The sequence below is a fragment of the Thalia democratica genome, chromosome 8 (genome assembly GCF_965202585.1).
Source record: "Thalia democratica chromosome 8, ktThaDemo2.hap1.1, whole genome shotgun sequence".
NCBI lineage: Eukaryota > Metazoa > Chordata > Thaliacea > Salpida > Salpidae > Thalia > Thalia democratica.
Genome location: NC_139172.1, coordinates 20,079,344 through 20,100,469, shown reverse-complemented (window position 1 = coordinate 20,100,469; position 21,126 = coordinate 20,079,344). Strand labels below are relative to the sequence as shown.

The 21,126-nt window shown below is 25.2% G+C and overlaps 2 protein-coding genes across 3 annotated transcripts; one reads left to right on the top strand and one right to left on the bottom strand.

Annotated features, from left to right (window-relative positions):
• The first annotated feature begins 682 nt into the window (after positions 1-682).
• On the top strand, positions 683-10,159 carry LOC145842973 (kelch-like protein 10). The gene is made up of 13 exons (XM_082950445.1): positions 683-873; positions 1,135-1,243; positions 1,689-1,831; positions 2,309-2,488; positions 3,440-3,546; positions 3,924-4,078; positions 5,442-5,544; positions 5,907-6,070; positions 7,032-7,123; positions 7,523-7,628; positions 8,486-8,626; positions 9,277-9,494; positions 9,925-10,159. Exons 1-13 carry the CDS (start codon positions 683-685, stop codon positions 10,157-10,159), a joined length of 1,944 nt encoding a protein of 647 aa, XP_082806571.1.
• A 1,019-nt stretch (positions 10,160-11,178) lies between these two features.
• Positions 11,179-18,591, bottom strand: LOC145841949 (uncharacterized). Of its 2 annotated transcripts, none has more exons than XM_082949261.1 (7): positions 18,539-18,591; positions 17,593-17,712; positions 16,167-16,366; positions 15,620-15,782; positions 14,395-14,616; positions 14,001-14,087; positions 11,179-11,964 (listed from the first exon to the last, which is right to left on the bottom strand). In XM_082949261.1, the coding sequence occupies exons 1-7, from the start codon at positions 18,557-18,559 to the stop codon at positions 11,764-11,766; spliced, it is 1,014 nt and encodes a 337-aa protein (XP_082805387.1). In that variant the 5' UTR covers positions 18,560-18,591; the 3' UTR covers positions 11,179-11,763. The 2 variants fall into 2 exon arrangements, with proteins under 2 accessions (XP_082805387.1, XP_082805386.1); XM_082949260.1 differs by having other exon boundaries at positions 18,543-18,588.
• Between the last annotated feature and the right edge of the window lie 2,535 nt (positions 18,592-21,126).

Here is a 21,126-nt window from a genome sequence, read left to right as displayed (position 1 = left end):
TAATTAGACAGATAGTGAGTTGATTAAGACAAAAATCGTAGTTTTATCTTTTAATAATAAGCCCTATATACATTGTAAATTAGACTCGAGTATTAGACTGATTAAAACTAAATAATTTTAAATGTCTGACTAAAAATAAAACTGCGGCCCCCGAACATGCTTCAAATTCAAAATTCCGAGTATGTACCTCCAACCTGCCGACCCCTGCCTTATTTGCTTCTTTTTTAGCATTATATATTAGTTTTAGTTTATTGTACAATTTATCTATTAAAAGTTACGTCACATAAAGATTACAAGCACTTGTACCAGAAATTGAAAATATTTACATCGTTACAGTTAGGAAGACTAGTCTGTTGTTATTGTTTTTGGTTAATATAGCAACTAATGAGTTATTGTTTAAAGTCTGTCATTTACTTTTTAAAAGATAGTGTTTATATTTTAGCTAAGTATTTACAATTTTTCGCAATTTACAAAAACTCTTATTTTTATCACAACTATTTTTTTGTAGATTCTTATCAATATTTTGTTTATTAACTACATAGCCATTGTAAAAAATTATACAATTTTTTAATAAAAATTTTTAATTTTTTTTTTATGACGTGACGTCATTTAAAAATAGAGCTTTCCTTAATCAATACTTTACCTTAATAATCGTACTTTCTCTGACAAATTAAAGCATACAATGTCGTTTAGTCAGAAAAGTGATTCCGATTGTTCTATGGTCACAAAAACATGTATGCCATTCTACAACGCGTTTCTTACATTTAATGAGCTCCGCCACAAAGGCATATTTTGCGACGTTGTTCTTAAAGTTAAAGATGTTAGGTTTCCAGTTCATAGATTAGTTCTGTGCGCTTGCAGCGATTACTTCAGGTAGTTAAGAATATTTGTAAAAAATCGGTTAATATATACATTAAATTTAATAATTTTCAACTATAAGTTAACTAAAAAGTAATTTAAGCGAATAATTTCACGCTTTGTAAGGAAACATTTTAAAGTCTTGATAATTCGTTGAAGTTTTTTTTTTTATTTAAAACTCGATTATTCTTGAAAAATTTAACTAACTAAGTTTATACTTATAAAAACATTTAATATTCTAAAAGCTTTGTAACAGTTGTAAAACTTGCATTTAAGGGCACTATTTGTTGGAGGATGGGAAAGTGCTGAAAAACAGGAGATAGAAATACCTGGAGTTTCACCTGAAACTATGTCTGCCCTCCTTAACTTTGCATACACAAGTCAAGTAAATGAAGCAATAAATTTATTTAAAATTGCATTTCGAGTTAAACTTAAATTAATAACCTATAAAGAGTAATCAACAATAGATTAGACAATTTCTTTCTTTAATTAGTAAATTTTATTATGTACTTACAACTGTTTTTCGACTAGTTTTATTAAAAACTAAAAAAAAAATTGCCTAGTTTAATTTGTTTATTAGTCTAAAATATATCTAGACTGATATGAGAAAAAAACCATTTAATAAAAAAATTAGTCAAGTATTTAGTAAAAAATGGTTTCCAAGCTGTTAAAACAGCTATATCATTTGATAAACTAGACTTTTAAATCAGTTCTTAACATCTTATAGGTTTTTATTTTATATGAACAAGGTTATTGCCTTTTTTTTGTAAAAATTAATAGTTTTCTTTTTAATACAACAAACTTTATTTGAATAAATGAATGGCTTCTAGGTAATGATAACAGCACAAAATGTTGAAGAACTGTTACCAGCTGCCGACCAATTTCTTATTACAAGTCTTAAAGAAAAATGCTCAGATTTTCTTCAAAGAGAATTAAAGCCTACCAACTGCATTGGAATACGTCAATATGCAAAGTATGTCTGCTTAGCTTAAAAGTCTAATTTTAACCTACTCTTTATCTTTGAAGTTTTACTTTATGTTTATAGTTATTACTTAATGCTAATTAAGTACTATATGTAACAAAACATTTTGATTTCTGTTTTCAACATAAATTATCGTTCATTCGTAATTCATTTTAGGTTATATGCATTTTTTAAAGTTTTTGTGGTTTAAAGTAATTTTTGACTATTTTATAACTTTTACGATGTTAAAAAAAGTTCTTCAAGTCTTTTAGTATTTTAAATGGAGCCGTATAATCATTAGAAAACTAAACTTGTAAGATTTTTTCGATTGCTTTAGTTTACATATAAAAAATTGTGAACGGAACTCACTACATTTTTAATGCAAAATAAAACTAAAATGTGGTAAAAGTATTTATTCTACTTATTTATAAAAGGTTTTTAGTTTAAATAGAGATATAGCACATGATAACATCTTCAACAACCCGACAGGTCTTACTATTGTAGTGCACTAACCTCGAAGTGTACAGACTTTCTTTTACACAATTTTGAGGAAGTTTCGCGAAAAAGTGACGAGTTTGTAAATGTACCATTTGAAGAAATTCATAAAATAATCAACGATGATCGTTTAAATGTAAGATTGGAAGAAACTGTTTGTGAAGCAGTGTTCAGGTTTTAAAACAAAATAATTTAATTTGAAAAATAGTTATAACATAATTTTTGTATTATATTTTAGGTGGTTTAATATATACGAGTTTAGTTTTAGATATTAAAGCATAAGGATTTTTTTAATTAGACTTTTACTTCCCATTTTTGCTACTTAAAATTGTGTTTACTAAATCTTTTTTGATGTGTTACATCTAATGTTAATTTTTTTCAAAAGCTATCTAAAAAAACTGATTAACATTGTAGTATTTAAGAAACTGTTCAATTGGTTTTTTTTTAAGTTTTCATTTTTTAAACACTAAAACTTAATTTCATTCGCTGAATAATGTAAAGCAATACGTAAAAACGAAGTCTGCTACTAACTAATGTTTTTTTGGTTATTTAAGAATTTATATATTAGACTTTTTTTTTATGTAAAGAATTTTTTTTTTTTTCTTATAACATTACAAATGTTTAAATACCTATTGTTATTAATGATACGAAAAAATGGGAATGAAGTTCCTTGTTGATTTAATTATTTAACAATAAAACATTTAAAACTTTGCATTAACTGCACAGCAGCGTTTTTATAAAAAGGCTCATGTGAAAAGCTTAAAAATGAAGGCTTATATAAGTTTTGTTTATAAAAAATATTTTGAATTATTACAAGTATATTTTTTTATAAGATTTCATTTTTAGAACTTTTAATGCTTTTTTCTAAAATCAGTTCAAACAAGATAAAACGAACTCAATATAAGTTAGCTGTTCTCATTTAAGTTGAATTGTCATTAATTACTGTACACCTTTTTTTTGAACGTTTAGCTTTTATTTAAAGTACTGTATCAAAACATTTTAGAACAAAAATAGATAAATTGTTTAAAATTAAGATATCTTTTAAAATGCATTTTGAATAAAACACAAATAGTTTATAAAATATAGTGCTATACCAGTTTATAATCATAATATTTCGGTTTTTAGATGGGTCCGCCAAGACAAACAAGGCCGAATTAATTATTTACCAAACTTATTGAAAGGAATAAGAATGGGATTGTTGGAGCCTGAATACTTTATGACGAATGTAAAAGGTAATACCGAACTATTTTTTTATTCGTACAGAAAAAGAAACTTAATTTTTTTTCCAATACATATAAATAAGTAAAAACAAAGCATTACGGATAACTTACAAAACAATATAACTTAAACAATTAGAACATAAATATAAAATGACAACATTTCGCAACAGTTAAAGACTTATATTTAAATTTTTTAATAGTTTTATATATATTATTGATGTAAATGTTAAAACAGGTATTGATTTTTATAGTGTTTAAGTATTTTATCGTCTTTAGTTTATATAAACTTCATATCATATAACAGCTTATTGTATGCGTTAAAGTTAAAATGAGCACTTAAAAAAGTATCTTTAAGAGTAAAATGAGAAAAATATACAGTATTTTTTTAGGTAACCAGCTTGTTTTGGACAAGATAACAGAATGCAGAGGTATCATTAGAGAGGCAATGAAAGTGGTTTGCGATCTTCAATTCACCGAAAGTTCTACAAACGCTAACAGAAGGGGAATTTATAACTTCCTTTTACGTCCCCGATTACCATTTGAAGTTTAAATTGTTTAACATCTTAACTTTTTCTAAAACTTGAAACTTTGTCGACTAAAAATATTAATTTTAGCATTTAAATTTAAGTTTTATTTACTAATAAGAAGCTGTTAAATTCTATGTATTTATAAGCTCAAAGGAAAATTGAATCAATTGTCCTGACATGTTTTTGTATAAAGTTACAATTTATTTTAACCTTACAATAGTAAAATTAAAACATTTTTTAAAGGCTTTGAAACTATACAATTTATGCTTTACAAGCTTTCACGATTAAGTCATTCACATTGAGTCAATGTTTAGCTTGTATGATTTATGTTAGTTACTTAAGGTTGATTAGTTTGGTTACAGTAACATTGGTTTAGCCTAGGTTTTAGCATTTTCTATCTAGTTATTTTTTAAGATTTTTCTTTAAAATTACTATTTTGAATTAAGTTCAGAACACTTACAAACTCTTTTTTTCTTATACTTACAATTTTTTTTTAGCATGCAAATGTAAAAAATAGTTATAGATGTTTTTACTTAAGCAGAAAATAAAGTATTTAAATAGTAAGCTAAGATAACTGTTTCAAGCAAACTTAAGTTGAAATCTCTTTTTTTTTAGAAAAAATTCTTCTTTTTTATGTTTGCAAATGTTGCTTGCTTTCTATTATTACAGTTTTAGACTTGAAAAGTATATTTTAAAATAGGAGGACATTTGTTGTTGTTAGTATCATAATTATTAAAGTTGTTAATTTTTTTTTTTAATAAAAGCATAAATTTTACAATACTTATCTTCATATTTTCATATATAAAAGTTAAGTTCAGTTATTGAAAAAATTACTTCTTTAAAATTAAATTTAAAAAAATTACAATAGTTTATTTGACTATTCAAATGTTAAATTGTTTTTATTCTTCAACTTAAGTTATTAAATAAAATAAAAATTACCTTTTTAGCACAAAATACTTATAAAAAATGTTTTGTAAAATTAGTTTTGCGTATTACATTTTACTTTCTTTAAAGAAGTTGTACCTATAATTCAAGTGTTAACGTTTTTTATTAGTGTTGTTTATCTTCTTTTAAAAGTTAATTCAAAGATAAATATATTTTTTAATCCTTATGTTACTAAACAAGATTTATAGTACATTATTAAACACAAAATTCAGTTAATTCTTGTTTAATTTTATTTTCTTTCATTTTTCATTTCGTTTAACTGATTGTTTTATTACTTAAGTTTTAAATATCTAAATTATAAAAAAAAAACTATCTGTAATAGCTTTTAAGAAACTTTATAAGCATGTGGTGTACGACTCGATAACCGAAAGTACACCAGGTCCCTAGATCAAACTTTTTGAGCGCTTTTTTTATCGTTCAATAATCAATAACTAGGTTTTACTAGCAATAGGAGGATGGAGTGGTGGTAGCCCGACAAATGCTATTGAGGCTTACGACCCCCGCGCTGAAACGTGGCTCAATGTCAGCGCCATACAAGGTTTGTTCCTATGTTATCAAACTACTAAGTTTTTGTAAAATTATTACTCTCATTTAAACTTGCAATAGGAAATGCAGTATTTGTTTTTCTTAATGAAACTTTTCTTCAGTAGAATAAAGTGTAACAAATAAAACTTATGCAAACTTGATAAATGTGATAAGTTATTTTTTAACAGTAAAGTATCTAGAACATCAATTTTTTTCAAAATACTTTAAAAACTACTATTTAAGCTTGCTAGTAGAACAATAAAATTAATTTTGAAATATAGTGTTTTAGAAATTAAAAAGTGTCTGTTCTGAACTTTCAAAATGAAAAGTACATCGCCAATAACTATATAAAATTTTTGTTTAATAAAATTGCAGATAGTGACGCAGTAGGTGGGTACCGAACTTTAGCTGACATTCCAAGGGCTTATCACGGAATAGCGTTTGTTAAGAACTTCATATATGTTATAGGCGGTTTTGATGGCATCCATTACTTTAACACAGTTCGCAGATTTAACGTTATTTCATATGAATGGGTGGAGGTATTATTTTTTATCATATTTTTTGCTCTATTTCAAAAGTAAAACTTAAAGTATCTAGAATTCCATTTATAATGTTCTATATACACTTTTCAACCACCCTTTATCTTACAAAATGTATAGTATATGAAAAGCTCTTACACAAAGTTTTATCCATTTTATGGAGTTAAGTTCTCATCTACGAGTTTTATTAATACAAAAGTATATATTGTAGTAAAGTTTTTACGGAGACTCCTCAAAATACTTTTCAATTTTATTTAAATTTAAAAGCTAATAAATATAGTTTAAAAGTTAAACTTATTCAAATAGTTTTAATGATGTTAAAGTTGTAATGTAAGCATTTTATTTTCAAAAGTGTAAATGTAGATTTAGTTTTTTATTTTCATTTTTTTAAAAGTTAGTTACATGCTTAAAAGATGTATCACAAAAAGCTATATTTTAAAAGTGTTACGCACATAAGTTTTACTAGTTTTTACTACAAAAAAAACATCTATAGAATGAACGAAGAATAAAACTATAACACTAGTTGTGAGAACAAGTTTAAAGTCTATTAGCTTTATGTTTTGGTGATTTTGTTGTTGACAAAGGAACTTTTAAAACCCATTTAAGTTTGATCTTTTTTGTCCTAAAATTTTTAGTTTTTCTTGTTTTTAAATTTTTCACTAGCTTCATTTCTTTTATATCAAAGCTTTTTAAAACTTTTTTTTTTAAATAGATAATCAACTTTAATATTTAGGCTATAAGCTGTTTTTTAGTCTGACACTCAATCTCAAATAACCATAGCATACGTCAAGATTTTTTTTTCCTGTTCACTTTTATTATTACTCTTCATAACACCAAGTAAAATAAACAACTATTAAGTTCAATATACACATATATATTTAGATTTTGTCGTTAGTCTACTAGCCTTTGATACTAATTAGTGAAAAAATTGTTAATGAAAATTAGTTTTAAATATTTTAAGGAACCTGGTATGCTCGAAAAACGATGCTACATTAGCATTGCAGTTCTAAACAAGAAAATATATGCACTGGGAGGCATGAACGGAGAAAACAGGTTAAATCAAGTTTTAAGAAACATGCTACTGTATTTAGTTATTAATATGTAGCAAATATGTTAAGTACATACTAAGTAAAATGTAATTTAAAGTATATAAAGTTGTAGTAAAGAACGTGTTGTTTAGTTTCTAATACGTTAACTATGAAAATAGGTTAAAACAGTATAACTTTATATAATGACTTAATCAAAACCTAAAAAAAATGATATAAAAGATTTTAAAAAGTTCTTATAAAATTTACTAAACTTCATAATTAGAAATTGCAAATAGCCTTGTAGAACATGATTACTGAGCCTTATGATAAAAAAACACTTTTTTCTTAATCTTTGTAGTTAGTTGTGGAAAAACTATACCCATAGTAGATCCTTTAAAACTAGCTCAAACTTATTTTGATTTAGGCTTAGCTCAGCTGAGTGCTACGATCCTATACGAAAGACTTGGAATCACATTCCTGAGATGAATGAAAGAAGATCTGATTCAAGTGCTACTTCTCTTGATGACCGGGTACTATCTAAAAAATATCTATCATTACTTTCTTTTTATAAAATAGAAGTATTATTTTTAATCAATTTTTAATATCAAATTTAGATTTTTGATTAAAAAGTTTTAAAATTTTTACCTCTCTGCACATTACTTACAATAGACTGCACGATGAAAAGTTTTAAAGTTTCATTTTTCTATAATTTTACTACATTATAAGATGTAACGTTAAAAGGCGCTAAATCCTGGAGATCCTGATAAGCTAAGCTTATCGGAATAAATACCACAGTTGTTCTTGTGCTAAAATTTTATTTCAACTAACGATATTTAAATTTTATAGACTCCGTAGATCTGTTCTTAAATTTATTTGAGAGCAGTGAAACGACGTTAGTTGAAATAAAGTTTTAGCACAAGAACATCTGTGGTTTTACTACATTATTTTATTAGTTTTAATTTTTCATAAATTAAATTTCATTCTTTATTATTTTTACAATAAAATGTTTCAGTCTTTTAGTAAGTGATGTAAGAAAACAATAAATAATTTTGTTTTAAACAAAATCAAACACTACATCAGACATTTGATTTTTTTACTGTTAAACTACTGATTATAAATACCGTAAAACATACTTTTAAAATAAAAAGCTAAATTATTACTACAATTATTAGTTATTACAGGAATAAATAATTCATAAGAAAGAATGGTTACAAATACATGTGCTTCTTGTTGTTGTTAAATTATCAAAAGATATCCAAAATAATAATCAAGCATTATCTAAATTTTAAAACTTGTTTATGTTACTTCATCACTTCACAATATAGTTTTTATTTAGTTTAAAGCTTTATGACAAAATTTGTAGAACAAACACTAATTATTTTGATAGGTGTATATAGCTGGAGGCTTTAACGGTCAAGAATGTCTTTTCACCGCAGAATTTTATGATCCAAACTCTTCTGTTTGGACTAGAATCACTCCGATGAGAAGCAGAAGGTCCGGAGTATCAATAATTAGTTTTCATGGATTGGTATGTTTTTATTAGTTTAAACTAGTCTAAATAAAATAAAAGTAGGATTTAGTTTTATTAATACTAATATTAGTGTTTAGTTGAGTTTGTTTGTTGCGACTTAGTTTCACTATTATAAGCAGATCATCATTACATTAAATAATCATTAAACATGACGTACATTAAATAACGTACATTAAATAATCTCAACTGACCACCAATACTGTTATTGCTGCTCAATGTTTTGTTTTTGAGCACCTTAAACTTTTTCCAGCTAGAGATTCAGTCTAACTTATTTAGTACTAATTAAAAAATTGTTTATTGAACCCGAATATAAATCGACGTTAATAAATATACTCTAAGGATCTGGTAGTATTAGACTTCTTTGTCTGCAAGCAACACTATGCATATTTACATTAAATGTTTCGAGCTAAATGAATAGTTGCTCAATAAAAAAATAATAAGTAAAAGCTTTATCATTCTGATAGAAAGCAAATGTTCCACTGGTAATTAAGCTTTTAAAACCTGATATAACTTTATTTAAACATTTTGAAGAATTTTTTTTTGAGTTGGTAATTGTGTTTTTATTTTAAGTTTAACCTTTGGACAAAACATACAAAATAAATAAATTTGAGTTTATTAAAAAGCTTGTTCTAAATATTATTCAACAGATATACGCAGTCGGAGGGTTCGATGGAGTGAACAGACTCCAGCATGCGGAGGCGTACTGTCCAGTGACGAACGCATGGAGGAACGTGGCCAGCATGAACAAGCCTCGCTCTAATTTCGGCATTGAAGTGGTTGATGAGCAGATTCTCGTTGTCGGTGGGTACAACGGAAGGCAGACGTCATCGGATGTGGAAGCCTATGACGACACAGCAAATGAGTGGTTAAAACTAGTTCTATATATTTTTTTAAACTACTTTTATGAAATGTTTTTAAACTTAAAAAAACTTATTTCTTAGCTGTAAAAGAGAATAAATTAAAGCTAACCTTTGTTAAAGTGTTAGCTGTAATAAAACCACAAATTTTTAATAAAACGATTTACAAAAGTATTACCATAAAAATCACACATAAAATCACTTGTTACTTGAACTAAATTTATGTTGCTTCCCTATAAAGCTATCTAAAGTTTGTTTTAGTGTAACAAAATACTGTAAGTTTTTTACTATATTAAGTTTTACAAGCTGTTTAAAACAAACGAGGAGTACTTTTGAAAGTTCTAAAATTAATACAACTGAAGTAATTTGACTCTATATTTTTAATAACATAACTGATATACATTGTATGACCAAGATGAAAAATAAATAATGTTTTAGGTATGAAATAAAAGACATGCACATTTGCCGGAGCGCGCTGTCGTGCTGCGTGATTTCCGGGCTTCCCCACAACGTCATCAAGGCTTACTGCGAACCACGTGACAACAACACGTCACCGTGGGACCAGCTGCAAGACAACCCGGATGAAAACAATGACGACAGGATTGACGAGTTCGTCATCGGCAACGACGGAAACTTTGATTTCACCATGAACGACATAATTACGCCTGATTAGAGAGTAAAAATAGAAAATACAGTAAAATAACGAATAAAACGTGAAATAAAACTGTATGTAAATAACTATGATATATAACTAAAAAAAAGTAATGATTATGATCTTTTATATAATCTTCATTTATTGTTTGGCTGAATAAGAGTTAGTTTAGCACAGTAGTGTATGAATCGATGACGAGAGGTCTTTTTGTACTAAAAGATTTTTCTTAGAATTTTTGTTATCGTGTTCAAAAAATTTTTACGGTTTTTGAAATGCAAATTAGCTGAAATTTTGAAAATTAAGTTTATTCCGTTTGCGTTTTGAGAATTATTTAAAAAGTTGAGAACTTTTCTTGTCTGTTTTAGAACTTTTATTTTTTTATTTTATAAATTTAACTTAGTTGGTGCCAATCAGTTTTAATTTATCTTATATTAAGTATCCAGTAGTGCCAGTCTTTCTCAAATCTTAATTTGCAAACAACTTTCTGTAAGTATTTTTGAATAACTTTAAGTTAACTTTGAAGCATATCTACACTAAGGGTTAAGTAAACAGTAATAAAACTTTATCATATGAAAAAAAAATATTTCATATATGTATCTTCAATCTACAATATTTATGGTTATGTTTAATAAAAACACCGTTGTTTATTGTTTACTAGATTTTGATTTTATAATATTTGTAGTACTAAGTTAAGCCGTAATTCCATAAGTTTTGTTGAATAATTAAGTAAAGTTTTTTTAGTTAATAACAATTTTTTTAATTGATTTTTACACTAAGACATAAGCTCTTATAAAAGCGCTAAGTTTTTAAAATCGATGCTACATTTACAAGAACTTATTATTCTTTTAGTTTAAAAAATAAGAGGAAATAGTTAGGATATTTACATTCTTTTAGAAAAAATCTATTAGACTTTGAAATAATTTTCAAAACTTCTTGCAAACTTATTTTAATATCCTTTTAAAAAAACTAGTAAAAGTTTTTAGGATACTAATTAGAATGTTTACTATGTTAATAGCATATAAAGACTAAAATTATTATTCTGATATTTAATTTCTTTTCACTTATTAAAAACTACATTCCACAATTCACTTCTAGTTTTTAGAACAGTGTAAAGTAGAGAAAATAAATAAATATACATCAATTAAAATAAACAAAAAAATTAAGCTCTAATAAAAAGTACTCCTGAATAAAATTTACACATTATTCAATTTATACATTATTAAAAACAATTTTGTTTTTAACAGAAGTGGTCTGCAACAATAACATTTGCGGGATAGAAGATTGCTTAACACAGTTTTTCACAATTATAATTTTATGTAATTAAAAAACATATCAGTTTTCTTAAAACTTGAAAGCATTGCGAAACAAATTCTTAATATGATCTTTATGAAGTTATCTTTTTTTAAATGTTTATAACTAAGTTCAAATATACCAAATTAGAATGCATTACTATAAAAGCACTTGAGAAGTTTTCTTTCTTAATTATCATTTGTGAGAATTACTTTTTAAAATAAAAAAAGTTAATTTAAATTGGAAAAAGGTCTAGAAGTCAAGCTAAATTCTGCATGAAAAGCCTAAGAACAGTACATAGCCATACAAGTTCATCAAAGAAAAAGATCAGCGATTCAAGGGGCGTACCCGCCTCCGAGCCTGGTGTAGGTGCTGTCAATTTGTATGAGTTTGGGCAGCATGGCCTGCAACCGCCTCCTGTACTGCTCCTTGAAGTTGACTTGCACCGGGTTGTGCTCCAGGTAGACCGTGTTGAGAAGCTTGCACTTTTCGAGCACCTGCACGTTGTTCCAATCGTCTATCGTGTTGTTGTTTGCCTGAAAAGTGTTTGAGCTTTGTTTTGTACAAGATTCATACAGAGCAAGGTTGTTATAATTTAAGAGCTCTCACTCGTATAACAATTACGTGACAAGTACTATTAGCTCAAACTGAGGCCACTATGGCAAGTATGATTCAGAGAAACAAAAAGGTTTAATTTATTTTTTTATAATAATACATTATCAGAAAAACGTTAAAGCGGTTCTTTAAATCAGTGTATTTTTTGTGTGCGTGCACCTGTAGACAGTAATTTGCATAGAAAATATTTAAAGTAGACAGAATTTTTCATGATTAGTATAAAAGATTTTAGTTACAATATACTTCTAACACACTTTATATTTTAAAGTCAATTTTCGATACTATTTTGTTTTTTATGATGTTCATTGTAGTATGTACAATGACAAAGCCATAACAACATGAGTTTTACAAAAAAATGCATTTATATCATTAAGTGTTAATATATGTACATTCTTCTAAAACCTATGAATAGCTAGTAACACAAAGTAAATATTGTAAAAAAGGTATACTATCAATTCCTGCCCGCGCACAATTCCCACCAATAAATTATTCTTATTTTATTTATTTGTTTATACATTTTTAATACCACTTTTACCCTAACCATTACCCTTGGTCGGTTAGCAGTTCCCGTGCTTGATTAGGTGGGAGTTGTGCGGGTGACAGGGTTGCCACTTGTTTTTGGAAATTTTCTGAATTTCTTCCAGGTAGAATTTGAAAGTACACGTTTTTAAGTCTATTTTTAGTTTAAAGTTAAGTTTAAGGTTAAAAAAAATGTTAAGTAGAATAACAAAATTGAAAAGATACTGTAAAGCTACTTTATATGTTTTTTTTTAATATATAGAAAAATAATTTGATAACGACAAAATAAATTATCTATATAATAGATTTTTAGCGTCAAATCAAAATTTTACTACTCAAAATGTAAAAATTGTTTAAAATTCCAGGTTTTTCAGAGATTTTTGTTCAAAATTCCAGGCTTTTTAGTCAACTTTGTTCAAAACTCCAGGTTTTATTTTCCAAATTTCTTAAATTTAAGCTTTTCCCTGGTTTTTTTTTAGCCTAAATTGTCAAACTCAAGCTTTTTCAGGATTCCTGGTTTTGTGGCAGCATTGGGGTGAGAATTGTGCGCGGGTGGGAAATGATCGCGGGTTGGAACTGAGCGGTTTCCATAAAAAAATATTTGTAAATAAAAAAGAGCTATCAAATTAAAGTAGTTATAACCTACTTTTTTTCTATGCAAAACTATTCATAATTTATTAAATTGATCTTGTATAACTAATTAAGCTAAAGAAGTTAGCAGTTTTTTGACCTTTATTACTTTATTATATTTTATTTCCTGTAAATTTCATAACATGTAAGTTTAAACATAAAACTCAATTTTTGTTTTACAATTAAAACCTTTGTTTACAAAACTTTTAGACTAAATAAATAAATAAAAGAAGTAAAGTAATTACCAATTATTTTTTTCTAATTTAAAAGACATTTTTTGTAAAAATCGATCAATATATTAATGTATATAGTCAAAGTTAGATACCTAATGCTAATGATAGTTTTAAAAGTATGATGACTTTAGCTCAATGTTGCATGAAAAATAATCAATTCGAAATTAAAATAATTCTATTTAAGTATAAAAAAAATAAAATTCTAAATTTGCAAATGGATTTTTTTTAGTTTGCACATATACACTTAGATTAAGGTATTTTTGTATATTTTTCTTAATAATAAAATTACTATATAAAACTTTCTATTTAAACAAATACAAACATCTTTAATAAAGTAAAAATGCTTTAAATAGTTATGAATTTTTTTTTTAAAGTGTTTGTACAAAACTAAAGTTTAATTTACAACCGTTTATCAGTATAATTAACTCTTTAAAATTCTTATTATGTCATTAGTTTAGAATATAGTTTTAGTTGCTGAATAATTTAAAGCAGTTTTTAACTGCATTATACATATCAGTAGCTATGATTACAATAAAAATATTTTGTTTTGATAAATTTATTTTATTAATACTTACCCAAAATTCTTCTAGGTTATCTAAGTGCTCAATATTTTCAATTGTAGAAATCTTATTATGCGCAACATCTAAAATTTTCAATTGAACCTGTAGAGATAAAAACAAACAGTTCATAAACTACTATTACTAAAATTTTATGATATTCATATAAAAAAGTGAAGGTCAGACAAAGAGATGATAAGTAAATATAAAATGCGACTACTTTATGAAACAATTTCCTTTGCTTAAATTATTAATAGTGAAAAAAGTTCAGTTCCACCAGTAATGAAAAAATAACGAAAACTAGCTCAAGAAATTTAGAATTACCTAATTTTTGTTTTCAAACAGAAGTTAAAACATAAATTTTAGTTTTTATACCTTTTATTTCAACATAAAAAAATAAAATTACACTTACGTTGTTTTCTAGACCTTCAAGCTTTGTTATTGCATTTCCACTTAGGTATAATTCTTGCAAATTTTTAAGCTCTTCCAACCCCTCAATTTTTATAAGCCTGTTGCTCATTAAGGCCAAAATTCTAAGGTTGGACAGTGGAAATAAATTTTCAATTTTTGCAATTTTGTTTTTTCCTAAATAAAGTTCAGTCATTTGAATGAGATTTTCCAAATTTTCAATCACCTGCAAAGTTTCGTTGTTTTAATGAAAATACTTAAAAATAAACAAGACGGCAGGTAAAGTACAATTAGTTACTTCATTAATCGAACAATAAAACATTATATGATAAGCGTTTAAACTGTGCAAACAACTATAACTTTTTAAATTAACATATTAGTTTGTTTAAACATATGATAGTTATTTTAAATAATAGTACTGAGTTTAAACAAAAAAATTAACAAAAGTAATTTATGGTACCTTAAAGAACATAACATAACAAAAATCATTAGTTGAGAGTAATATACTGAAATTAAGTTATATTCAAACGTCGTTTTTAACCTACAAAAAATAATATTATCTTCTAGTGCTCTACCTAGTTTCGTCTTCAAGTACTTGACTAGTACAAATTATTTAACTTCAGTCATAATTTATGTTTATGTAAATAATTGAAATATAAAGTAATATATTTTCGTATTTTTAGTGTTTCTTATTAAAAATTTATTATTAGGGAAACAAAAAGCTATTTGTAGTAGATATACCGTAGGGCATTGTAAATAAATATGTTTCTTTACTGCATACAAGTTTAAGAAAAATATCTTTTTACATTGAAGTTATCATTAAAAGATTGTTTACACTATAAAAATGAAGCTTTGTTACTAATAAAATACTTTAAGACACTTTTAAAAACAAGTTATTCAAAAAATATATAATTTCAAAGTTCTGAAATATTAAAATCTATAGTTTATAGCTGAGTCCTGTTTAATAAATATACTTATAAGTTATAAGTATTAAAATACTCAGTCTTTGTCTTGCGCTTTTAAATACAATTAACTTGAAAAAACATTATTTTTAGAAAAACTCAGAAATTACAAACTAAACTTAACATACATATTATTTTTTTAAATATATACCAATAGTAACAACTTTAAAACGCTTGAATATTACATAGTTACAATTTATTTGTGACATATTTATTTTAAAAATGTAAAAATAAACAATAGTAAGTCTACTTTAAAACAATACAAACCCGAACTCTGTTATCTCCTAGTTCTAACATTTCAAGATTTTTCATATGTGAAAGATTTTCAATTTTAGAAATTTTGTTAGCAACAAAATAAAGTTTTTTTATGTTCTTTAAATTCTCCAAACCATTAATTTTTTTAAACAAGTTAAATGATAAGTCCAGCGTGCTAAAAAAATAACTTTTGAGTAAAACTTGAATAAAATTATACTGACTCAATACATAGAAATTTCACTAAAAAACTAGACTAACATTTAAATTCAAACTAAAGTATTAATAATAACCAGAATATTTTAAAACTTTACTTAATTTTAATGTTTGAAAATCTAAACTATGAAGCATGAAAAATAAGTGTAATATTCAAAATAGTATGATGTCTACAATATAATTATAAGAACTTTCAATTAAGAAAAAATTACCTAGTTTTAAAAATAAGTAATGAAAATTTTATAATTACATCAAAACCAAAAAGCAGTGATATCTTAACTTTACATTACCAACTACAAAGAAATTTAACTTGTCAATATACAGAAAACATTAAAAATATACTTACTGCAACAGCGTTAAGTTCTGTATGTTTTCTATAACTTTTATTTTGTTATCATAAAGGTCCAAGTTTTGAAGGGTTTCTGAAAGACAATCTAAATTTTCAATTTTCTTTAGTAAATTGTTTCGAAGACAAAGTTCATTTACTTTTTTTAACCTCTCCAGTCCATTGATATTTTCCAAACGAAAATGCTCTAAGTCTACAAACTGTTTTTAAGTTATGTAATTTTTTGTCCTTTTTTGAATAATCTTTTTGGCAAATGGTTTGGTAAATTTTACTAAAGAATTTTGTAAAGAGAAAAAAACTTGACTTGGACGAATATACTTAAATGTTGATTAAATTTAATTATAACAAAACAAAATCTAAATACCCTGAAAATGTACTTAACTTTTTAATAAATTTATTTTAAACATTACAGAAAATTTTTTTAGGAAAACAAGATATGGTAAATATGAAAAAAATATAATCTATTTTCCGACATACTATAGTTCACAGTTTAAAAAAAAACAAGTAATATTTTAATAATTAAAAACACTTTAAAATATAAGACTATGCATATATATAAAGGGTCTATGATTAAACATTTTTATTTGAAGTTTAAGAAATTTAGCAGCGCTTAGTACAGTAAAAGTACAAACACATGTCAGCTTTTAACATTTTATATGTAAAGTATGTGAGACAAAGATACATTTTGAAACATTTTCTTACAAGTTAGTACCTGAAATATACTATAAGTTTTAAACTTTTGTAAACTAGATGTATCAAAAATGGTACAAAACTAAAACTAAATGTTTGAGGAACTAGGAAAAAAAATTCTTTATACTGAAGTTTAATATTTTTTTTAATCGTTTTTAGATAGATTTAATTGTAGAAATCCTTCAAAATACACTAGTCAACCTACTGTTCAAATTTTTACTAAATAAGTAGAACATATTCTCATAAATCATAAAAAATATTTCATTTAAAATCTACTAAACTACAAGCTGTTATAATAGCTTTAAAAAATAAGCAAAATGTGCCTCTTTTTAAGTTCAAAATAAACCTATTATCAACAGAAAAACGCATAAAACAAAAAAAAATTACAAAGCTATGCGTTAAGTCTGATAATATTTGTTATAAAGAAAAATTTAGCTTAGTTTGAAAAAATAAAATTGACATAATCTTGAGCTACATTGAAATTTAGCATTTTAAAGTAATTAAACATATCAATTTTATACAATTTTAACTGCCTTTTTACAGTTCAACCGTTTTTGAGCACACTGTGGTAGTTTTGATATATAAGTATTTATGTTTTTACTTAATTAACCGAAAACTATAAAAATTATTCAAAGAAGCAATAGTCAAAGTTATTACAAGAACTTAGTTTAGAACTAATAACACATTAAAAAAAATTTAAAAATTATAAAACAAATATAAGTTATTGAAAAATAACCTCAGCCTCTGGATCTAATGCTTTGTATAAGTTTGAATTTTCGTCTACACCAACAGTGTTTGACTCACTAATAGACATGACAGATACTGTATTTTCTGGATTTATAGGTTGTTCAACCAACTGTAGTAAAAAATATAGTTGAAATAATTAGTATACAAATTACTTGGGTAATTTAACATCTTACAATTATTCAACTAATTTACACAGCATTGCCAAATATTTATAGCAAATTTTCTCCAGGTTTTCAAAATTTCCTCTAGGCTTAAAAGGTCTATTGTTTGTTTTAAGTTAAGTTTAAGGTAAGAAACTTTGTTAAATAATATAAAAACATTGAAAAAATACTCTAAAGCTACTTTAAATGTGGTTTTAGATAAATAAAAAAATTTGATGATGACAAAAAAAAATTATCTATATGATAGATTCTTTGTGTCAAATCAAAATTTTACTACTAAACTTGTTAAAATTGTTCAGAATTCCAGGTTTTTCCAGGTTTTTTTTTTAATTTCTCAAATTTGATTTTAGCCTAAATTTTAAAATTCCAGGTTTTTCCAGGTTTTTTGGTAACGCTGCATACAGGTTTGCCACTCTTCAGCAAATGATCCAATCTGAGTTACTAAAAATTAGTCCATGTTTATAAAAAAAATTCTCCTATATAAGTATCTTAAGTACATAGTATAAGCTTTAAAACAAGTTCTAATGTTAGTTTTTGTCAAAAATATTGAACTCACAGTAGATAACTTATCAAGGACAAAATACATTCTAAAAAAATTTAACAGACTTGTTTTAAACAAACTTAGGTTCAACTATTTTTAAAGTAAAATAAAAGTATATAAAAAAAACTGATATGTTGTCATTAAAAAATACTAAAAAAAGGCTATGTGGCTTAGTTAAAGTAAATATACCAAAATGTCTAAAATACTAATGATAAAAACGTAAAATAACAAACCAACTTTTTTATTGTTTTCATCCATCTTGCAAGCTATTTTAAAAACTTTTTTAACTGAAATGTATTTATACTTCTTGTTAGTTTTAATAAAATAAGTATCTAACAGTACAGCTTTTCAGTACTCTATAATATTTCTATTGTTTAAAAATATAAATTTTTACAGAAATAAACTATGATCAGGGTTTGTTTGCAAAATTTTTTAATTTAGCCTGATTTTGATCGATTTAGCCTGATATTTTTTCAAAGCGTCACAAATCTCCTTTAAAAGTCATTTTGGGTATCAGGGGTCTTAATTAGTAAATTAACAAAAACTAAACATTCACAGACACTACTTTTAAAGAAAAATAAAAACTTAACAAATTTATTTTCAAACATCTATCAATGGCTTACTCAGAAACTTAAATATTTTTAACTGATCATTGTAATTTCTGCTTCAATAAAATGTAATAAATGCATCTACCACACATCACGCATATTCTACTATGAATATATGGAAAGAAACTTGTATCTTAAAGCTAAGTTAAAGTTTATTAATAATCTCTAATAAGTTTAAACAAACAAAAAAATAAACAGTAAAATATATAAATAAACTGCTAGAGTTTTAGTCTAAGAAGCATTCATTACAAAGCTTCTAAATTAGAAAGTAAAACAGTTAAACCAACTAAGCTATGAAAAACATAGCTGATGTAAATAAGAAAAACAGCTAGTTGAATTTAACTGTAATGTTTAAACTGTATTTTCTTTATGAATTTTTATAATTATGACGTATATAATCTACTCAAAAAAATAATAAAGATTCTTAAAATTATTTTGAGATTTAACAAAAGCTTTAAAGCATTTATTTTTACAAATACTGACTGATTTTACCTTTAATAACTAAATTTAGATTTTGATATATTCATACCTTAGTTATAAGAATAAGTCAAGAAAAATAAAAAATATTTTTAATTTTTTTTCAAAATTCAGAAGTTTTCAAGCATTTGAAATGACATAACCTAAAATTCTAAAAAAATTTATCAATGATATTAAAAAACCGTTTTTTTTTTTTGTTTTAAATTGATTTAGTCTGATTTGGCTTGATTTAGCCTGATGCGCACGAACCCTGTATAATACTAAAAAAGCAACAAGTATAACAGAGTTTATATTTCTACAGAAACATTATGTTTAATTTAAATGTTTTTTGACATATAAATTCTACTTTTGTCTTGATCATTATATTAAAGCACATTCCAGTGTATTTGTCAGTGTTTAATTTTTTTATTGAATTTTTTTATTTTTTAAAAGTTTACTATTTTCTGTCTTCACAATAACTTAATTGTTTCATGTCATTCCTACTGCTAATATTTTTTTATGACCACAAAGTTACACAGTGAACTTAAAAATACAATTTAAAAATAAAAATTAAGGCCATAGGGATGTTAGCTATTTTTTTTTTAAGTTGATTTTATTTTACAGAGTTTTTTCTAAGCTTCAAGATGCTTTTTATCGTTTTAAAAATTATAATTATTATTTGAGATATGTCCAGTCAAAGTTAGGCCGCATAATAGGTTCCCTATGGGAAGGGAAAACTAAAACAGCAAAGGCTATTTTATTAAGAATCAATCTCCTCCTACATTTTTCAAGCAATCTTCTTCAAACTTTCACAGTCTAATCTTTATACATTACAAAAAAACATTACTTTGGACTCTAAATAATTTTCAGTATTTTTTTTTTGTCTTACTCTTTTTTAACATTATTTAAATTCATAAGTAACGGTTTTCTCTGTTAATAAAAGAAACATTTCCTGAAAATTTGAAGAAGATTGCTTGAAAAATGAAGGAGGAGATATATTTTTAGTGATTTTTAAAACTACTGAGAAAATTGACCTCAAAAAATTTGCAGTTCATATTTTTGTATCCAAAACTTTTTACAAAAAATAAACTATCTAAAAAGTTAAATGAAATTTTTGAATTCTATAACAACTGGTTTGTACTTAAAGCTTTCATATATAAGCCAAAGTTAATTTTTGTAAAAAAAAAAGTGTTGGACCTCCCCCCTTATGCCCTCAAACTGCAAATGTAGTAAAATTTAAACTCTTTGTTTTTAAACATTTTTAAGTTTATAAACTTGTTCAAAAAAAAATTATTGTAATTTAGTACAAATTACAAGCTACAAAGAAAATTCTAAACTTCTTTAAAGAATAAATTAAAAATTTTAGTCCATTAGTGTTAAGCTATTTTTAAATAGTTTTACCATGTCAATTTCAAGTTTAATATGATGAAATTAGAAAGTTAAAATATGACAATAGTAATGTCATGATTGATAAAACTTTATATGGTTGTTTAGTTTTTAATTACTATTTGACATTGAGAAGTCTATTTTGTCACCATTAAATCAACTTTGAAATGGCATACTGATAAATGTGCTGGAGTTTAGTTTGGTATAAAGAAGTTTGAACACTCATTATTATAATTTCATTATGGACATAGAACATTATGTGATGAAAAAAAAACACTTAAAAATCACACTAATAAGTAAGTCAATATCATATTCAAAATACTATTCATAACTCTGCTAACACAAACATTATTTTTCTAATTCCAAAGCTG